General features: G+C 36.0%; 1 protein-coding gene across 1 annotated transcript; it reads right to left on the reverse strand.

The window, feature by feature from the left end:
- Positions 1 to 858: 858 nt before the first annotated feature.
- LOC137960081 (uncharacterized) lies at positions 859 to 6,363 on the reverse strand. Its single transcript, XM_068807554.1, has 7 exons — positions 6,054 to 6,363; positions 3,150 to 3,262; positions 2,999 to 3,064; positions 2,428 to 2,625; positions 2,106 to 2,224; positions 1,777 to 1,882; positions 859 to 1,546 (listed from the first exon to the last, which is right to left on the reverse strand). Exons 1-7 carry the CDS (start codon positions 6,274 to 6,276, stop codon positions 977 to 979), a joined length of 1,395 nt encoding a protein of 464 aa, XP_068663655.1. The 5' UTR covers positions 6,277 to 6,363; the 3' UTR covers positions 859 to 976.
- Positions 6,364 to 7,510: the final 1,147 nt, after the last annotated feature.

Raw genomic sequence — 7,510 nt, forward strand, 5'->3', positions numbered from 1 at the left:
TCAAATTTATCATTACATGAATAGTTTTTATTAAGAGGTTTTATTTTCAAATCATTATTTATGTTTGAAAAATAGATTTTAAAGTTTAAAATTGATAACATTTACAAATCCTTTGAGTTGCTAGGATAATTAAAAGTCACATATGAGTAGAGTGTATTAATTTTGTGTTTCACTGTTGAATTTGTCTATAACAAGGCAATAAAGCAAGAATTCTTTGCTATATTGGAGGAGTTTTGTGTAAGCAAATCCGCACACTCAAATCATTTGTAAAGCCCCTATGGCCATTGTAATTGGGTTGAGTAGCCAATTAGTGTTAAGCTTGTGTAGCTTAGAACTCAAGTTGTTGTAGTTTTTGTAGCCTACTGTCTTTTGTAGCTAAAGTAGTTATTGACCTTTGTGGCCTAAAATTTCAGGCCCATAGTCTCTAAATTTGTGTGACTTAGTTTTACTACTGAGAATCCCTTTGTGAGTTTTGATGCAAATTGGTTATTGTAGTCTAAAAACAATGGTTGACTCTTAAAACAATGGTTGACTATTTGTCTAAAAACAATAGTCGTAACACTCAACTTTGCATTTCCTGAAGTTCTTTGTGGAAGAACTCTGGGAATTTATCCTCAGGAAGAGGAAGAGCAAGAAAAACTTGACTTACAGTGTTCAGGGTGATATGTATTGCTTCACTATCTCCAATATTCCAGTAAAATTGCACAGGAAAATCCCAACTGCGAAATTGGACTGAACCTTTACTACAAAGTAGTAGATATTCTTTTTGAAGAGTCAACTGAACTGCATCATATTTAACATTGAATTGAGACCTTTATAAGCTTCTTGACAGAACAGGACAGTCCAAGCTCCTCCCAATTAAACCGTCAATATGGAAGAATAGCTTATTTTCTTTGAACTGTCAAAATTTGAGACTTACAAGCAGCCGTTCCCAACTGTTAGCAGTCTTAATTACACTATTTAACGCAAAGTAAAATTACATAGAATTCCTTTGTTGGAATATGTTACCTTCTACAAACCGCTTCCATGCCTTCAATGGGCCAACCACTCTGATGTTTGTATCAGCATCTTTTAGCAAACATCTGTCCATTAAAAGGCCTGCTGCTGCAAAACCCCTTGACTCGTAAGGATTCATGTAACCGCGGATCCTTGACATGATCCCACCTTCATATGAACTCATCCTAACACTCCAGTTATAACAGGCAGGTTTCCATGAGAAATCATGATGTTTTCCTGGTTGGGTCAAAATCAGTGGATTTGATGAAAGGGATACATCTTCCTGATATATATAACCTCCAGTGCCAAATCCATCCCAATCTACTTGGTGCAAGATCACGTTAGCCCGCTCCCTATCCTGCAAATGATAGACCTCAACCTGCAATGATTCTTCAAGAGCTAGCTTGTCAACTTGAATTTTCAGTTCATGAAGCTGGTAACCTATCCTGGTTGAGACAGCATCATACAATTTATCTCTAGATAAATACTGGGACTCATCAGCAGAGGCTAAATCGTCCAGATAAATTGGATCACCAATTACCACTGTTACCTACAAGCACATTCCAGTCACAGATATTATATCCAATGTACCAGCAGCCAGTCAGAACAGTCGCATAGAAGAAGATATTTTAGTAAATTTAAAGCATCACTTTATATTTCAGTTTTCAGTACTGATGGTGGTTAAAGCAGAAAGCAAAATAATAATAAATAAATAATAAAAAAAAGAGTCACAAGGTTATGCATCCCATTTTTTCAGTATAAAGGATCTGAAGTATGGACCTTCTTGCCAATCCTAGGAAAGCTGCTCCCAATAGGCATCACATGTTGCATCCCTGTGTGCACAAAAGGGACAACTATAGGAATCTTGTCTGCATCCATTACCAACCTGAGAGTAACACCCGAGAAAAAAAGGGTCATAACAATTAGGTATCACATGCTAGAAAAAGTACAGAGATGTCTGCAAAACAATTGTTACTCATATCGACTCTTATCCAAAAATAGTTCACCTACTCAATTTTCACAAACCCGTGTAGGCCACCTACAGCCAAAGAGAGCAAAGGCAAGGTTTGCCTACCGTAAGAATTGACAATGCAAAGTTAAAGAGTTACCTTCCAACACCCCTCTTGGCAGACCCTATTGTTCTGCCACCATCACGTGAGCGACTTCCCTCCGGAAATATATGGACCCATCCACCGCTGTTCAGTTTAGAAATTGCCATGTCCATACCCTGCAATGTATTCAGCATAAGGATAACTATTGATTTATCCACAGTCATATCCACACATAGCATGGATGTGAAAATGTAAATTGGTCAGCTAAATCACATTGCCCCTATTTATTCTTTCCTGAATTTTGATTCCACACAATGATTTATTCTCTAGAAAATTTGAGACAGAAAAGAAATATAATAATTGTGGATTAACAGTATACCTTTTGGTAAATTCCTTCACCGCGAGACACAGGTAAGACTTTGACACACCGAAAGAAAGCAGAGGTCATTGGATTTCTAAAACAACGATCACTTGCACAGAGAGTCCATCTCAAGCTGTTTGAATCCAACAGAACACTAGGAGGCAACAGAGAAGCGATGACAAGCGGATCATCCATGGATGCCACATGGTTGCTCACCTGCAACATGTACTGTTATAAATGACTGTGATCCTAATTACATGCTTTGAATGGAGAACACAAGGAAGAAGAAGTTAAAGGCTCGAACATGAAGCAAGTTGATATGGCAATTAGTTGTTCGGATGAAACTAATCGTCTTGACATTCTAAACTAAGACAAAGGATCCATTAAGCTATGTCGAAAAGCCAGTATAACTATAAGAAGCCTGATCAAACAAGAAAGTCATTAGAAATCTAAATAGCTCGTCCTGAGTACTTGAATTAAGGCAAGGAACCAATAAGCAATGTTGAAGCCAGTATAACTTGCAAAAATCCCAATCAATCAAGCAGGTGATTAGAAATCTAAATGACTATACATTAGTATCATTTCATACCGTTACAAGAGATTTGCCTTCTGGTCTTTGTAATAGAGCATGTTGCAGCTTTTCAGCACCATAAATCTGGAAGTACAGATTGAAGTCAGTCCATGTATAGAATACTTTGAAAAATGGGAAGAAATGATGAAACCCTGCAAGGCTCAAATACCTGGATCTGATTGAGCCCATGCATAAACACGTGACAAACATTTCCAATAACAGGAACAGCCAAAGATTGAAGCATCCGAATGATCGCTGAGTCCTCATCCACATCCTTGCTAACTGCAAATATAAAGCCACAGAAAATATGCCAACGAACAATAAGAGACATACAATCAAACATGCAGATGAGGCTTACTTTTAAAGTGCTAATGTAATAATGGTTACTACCTATATCTGTAACAACAATTATTACTACTAAAAATATCATACTGATTTCATAAAAGAAAATAATAATTATGAAACAACAGAAATTTACTCAAAATACAAGAAATGGTGAGCGGCTAAAATGGAAATTAGTGTTTGTAACACTATAAGGTAGGTATAAGCTGAGTGAGAAGGGAATATTCAATCAGACTCCTGATAGACCGGCCATTCTTTTTTTTTAAGACAGTGACAAAACACAAGAGATGCTTTATGGAGTTAAAAATGGAGATAAAGATGGAAAAAATGATAGATTTGAGGCACAAATAAGAAAGAAATTAGAATTGAATGCAGAAAGGAAGAGTAGAAGTACCACCTATAATGGTAAATAAGATTAAGTCATTTAAGATAGTCTAGGCATACCTAATGGAACCTTAACAGTGCACCAGTGAGAACAGTCTTGGTGAAATTGGTTGAAGGTGCAGCCACAAATAGTGAAATTCATGGATGAAAATTGCATGTTTTGAAGAAAGGTCATATCATAGTGAAACTAGAAAATGATAAAGCAGAATTGAAGAGGATTAATGCAAAGACAACCAACATTATTGGGATTCTGTAATGACGATAGTGGTGTATTTGTACAGAGCAAGGCAGGTACAGGACCCTCTCTCATACAAATCAAACATGTATGCCTTCCAGAGATTCTGCACTGGATCTATGATCATAACCAAGCAATTTTCAAATCCTATAAATGGGTTCAATTTAAAGATAAAATCCTAGTTTAACAGGTAAACATTTAGCTAGGCTTGTTAAAATGGTTAATGATTTTAATTTATGACAGAAGAGACTACTTTCGCTAAAAAGGGTCTCCTTTTTATGCACAACATGCTAGTGTATAATACATATGACATGTCTAATCTTAGTAATCTTCGGACACATTAGCACAAGTTAATCCCTTCCAATGATGAGAATACAAGATGATGGTATGATGATGATGATGATGATGATTAAGTGAGGTAAGTTTAGTATTATCAAAATAAAATGAAACCAAACTTGTCCAATCAACAATTAGGAAAACAAAATGCCTAAACTGCAAAATAAATATTGAAAAATTGTATGGAACTTCCACAAGACATCAATTGCTACTAAATCGGATAGTCAAGAATGAAGTATAACCTACAGAAGCTGATTTACATCCAACTATAAGTGAATTTTAAGTTACGGCACCTGACAAGCAAAAATCTATCACAAGATCGTTGCCTGTTTTTTTACTACAGCTTGAATGTTAAACATTAGAAAAAACCAGTGAAGTGCCTCACAAACAACGAACTTCTTTTTCTCCAAGTTCAGCTTGCTTGTGTAAAGCAACATTGCTTACAATTCATGAAAGGTCCTTTCAGGATGCAGATTGAGAAACCTTTTGGTAATAAAATGCATTTTGAGCTATTAATCAAGTCAAACCATGAATAATAATAAGCTACTTTAGACTGTACATAGGTAGAAGCAGTTGCCTACATTCTTTATGTCAATGTACACGCGTAACACTTTTATAAAGATAATGATGTATAATGACAAAAATTTGAATCATCAACATCGTAATTAGATTTCACACTAAAATTGCAACTAGAAAAAGAAACAGAAACAGAGGCTAGTAATGCACACTAGCCAACGGTGACACATTCCTATATAAGAAACATTTCAGTTTACAGTTTCTTCAAAGAAAAAGATAGGATGGTATATTTGGTGAGGTAGCAATTAACAACAAAAAATAATAAAGCTATCAAATAACTAAAAAAAGGAACTATATTTTTCATATATTATGCAATTTCTTGAAAAGGCCATATCTTGCATATGACAGACTTCTCCACGCTAGTGTTCACTTGTTTCCTTTTTAACCACATATAGGAACATCAGTGCAGAATACATCAACGAGGATATACTAAATGCCCCTCCTTTATAAGGTTAGTCAGAAACAGGAGTCATTAATACCATGGCTAATTTCTTTCATAGTCACCTATTTTCCCATAAATAAATTAGCAATAAAAAAAATTACGTTTTCTGTCATAATATATGGTGCAATTTGCGTAGTAGTTTCTTCATAATTGGACTTGAATAGCACAATCAGAACCTACTCGCTGCAAGCAACAGCTATGAGAGACCACCTCTATCCTACTCTAATACAAGCCTCATGGTGTAATTGACTCATTAGAATCAGATAACTTCCAGTATATCATATATGCGTGGCAACCGATAAAGGCTGTGAATTTGAAAGAATTTCAAACGGATAAGCTATTAACGTGTGAGGGTATAAATGAAGCAGCACAGAAAGCCCTTGCCTCTCTCATATCACATTTACTTATGAGGTTTGGGGGTATCAAATTTGAGAAATCATCAATATTCAGGAAGATATTTTAGATGCTCAATTGGTGTTTCTTTACCCCTTACGGCTCGCAGTAAATCTGCACAAACTATAAAAAAAGAAAAAATATTGGCAACCAAACACCTTGTTATGTCCTAATAGCAGCATTAGCGTTAAAGTATCTTTAAACCAAAGACAATCTCTATTGCGGTCAAATGCCCCATCAATTTTGTTTGTTGATGATAAGTTTTGTTCATCGACTGCAGTTCTTGCTTATCAATGTTCTTTTCGATACAACTGTTATGGTTTTTGAAGAAGTTACCACATGAATGAGGAGGAAAACAAACTTGCCTCGCTTCCGATGGAATACCGATGGCGGCTGCGAAGAATCTCCATACAATGTTCGAAAACGAGTAACCCACCGCTGAAACGTCGACGAATAATACGAGTTCGACAGTCTAGTGCGATGCCAGTGACGATCAACAGCAACGCGGAAACGATTCCTAATTCGTAGCTGGAGGGATCGAACCTTCTCGTTCCAGAACTCGCTCCGATCAATGCAATCACCTTCCATTGACACAACCACAAATATCTACAGAAGTGGGCTTCCTTACACAATCTGATAGTGTTATAAGACGATACTTTATTAACAGTGTGGACTGTCGTGTGGAGAGTTAGAAGGAAACCATGGCGATGACCTTAAACCTACCGGGTTTTACACAGTCTGCTTTCGAAGGTCTTAGGCTCCTCAAAAACTGATTACCGTAGTCTCTACATCATCTTCTATTTTCCTAAATAATTTACTTTTTATTCTTAGACAAGTTCAAATCAATTAACAACCTGTATTAAAAATACTGAATTAGTGAAGCGTTCAAACTTCAAAGAAAGTCTGTTAAGAATACTGATTTAGTTAACGGCTCGAAAAAGTTAAAAATCGTCTGAGTTTAAGAATTAAAAAAAAAATCATTTCTCTATTCTTCATATTGGAAATGAGTGCCGACTAGGAAAGGAAAATCAGTTGGGAAGAATAGTGTACTCTTCCCTCATGCATTTTTACCAACTTCAGAAATATAAGAGAATCAACATGCCCAATTTTGAAAGAGAGATCAGACCACGCATATCCTTGAAGCGTCTATCATTAACCTCAAACAAGAGGTATGAAACATAGAAACAGTAGAATAATTTTCAGCTTCTAGAGACTTGACCCTATCTTGCACAAAGACGTTAATGGTGGAGAGAGAGCATTTAGGATTAGATGAGACTTTATATACATGTCGTCTGATATGTTGGAAAATAATAATAACTCAGAGAACTTTAATAAAACCTGTTAGAAGGTGGGGTTCAAGTCCACACGTCCAAGGAAGAAAACCCACATATCCAAGAGGTGAAATATTGGTAAATAAGAAGACTTTTATTGATTTTCAGGACTCCTTTGATTTAACTCATGGAGAAAAAAAAAGACCCATTGGGAGAAAACCAGAAGAAGAAGCGTTATGGACTTGATATCCAAATGCTCCCCTGGAATCTCTATTCATAGATTAATGAAATTACTGTATTACAATAATACCCCTGAACTTAGGGTTTAGGGTTAAGAATTTTAGCCCTAAAATTTTAATTTAATTACATCAATGTCATCTCTATGAGATGACCCTTTATTTACCATCTTGCCAATATTTCTATGGCCGACATGCTTTGTTCGGTATTGCTGTTTTTGGAAGATAATCTTCCAAAAATAAGGAAGATGCCTACGAGGCTATAGGATTATGTATCAAGCAGCAAGAAGACAACAAGCTCCAACAGATAGATAT

Source organism: Aristolochia californica, unplaced genomic scaffold (genome assembly GCF_029961685.1).
Source record: "Aristolochia californica isolate CCGP_79_NKW_82.1479 unplaced genomic scaffold, dmAriCali1.0.hap1 SCAF_3, whole genome shotgun sequence".
Lineage (NCBI taxonomy): Eukaryota > Viridiplantae > Streptophyta > Magnoliopsida > Piperales > Aristolochiaceae > Aristolochia > Aristolochia californica.

What these genes read in the sequence shown, in the direction of transcription:
- LOC137960081 (XM_068807554.1), bottom strand. Translation starts at nt 6,276, where the DNA reads ATGGAAGGTGATTGCATTGATCGGAGCGAGTTCTGGAACGAGAAGGTT. An exon ending in GTGAAGGAATTTACCAAAAG is followed by an intron (nt 2,225 to 2,427) that starts GTATACTGTTAA and finishes AATACATTGCAG; the next exon opens with GGTATGGACATGGCAATTTC. An exon ending in GCCAAGAGGGGTGTTGGAAG is followed by an intron (nt 1,883 to 2,105) that starts GTAACTCTTTAA and finishes TGTTACTCTCAG; the next exon opens with GTTGGTAATGGATGCAGACA.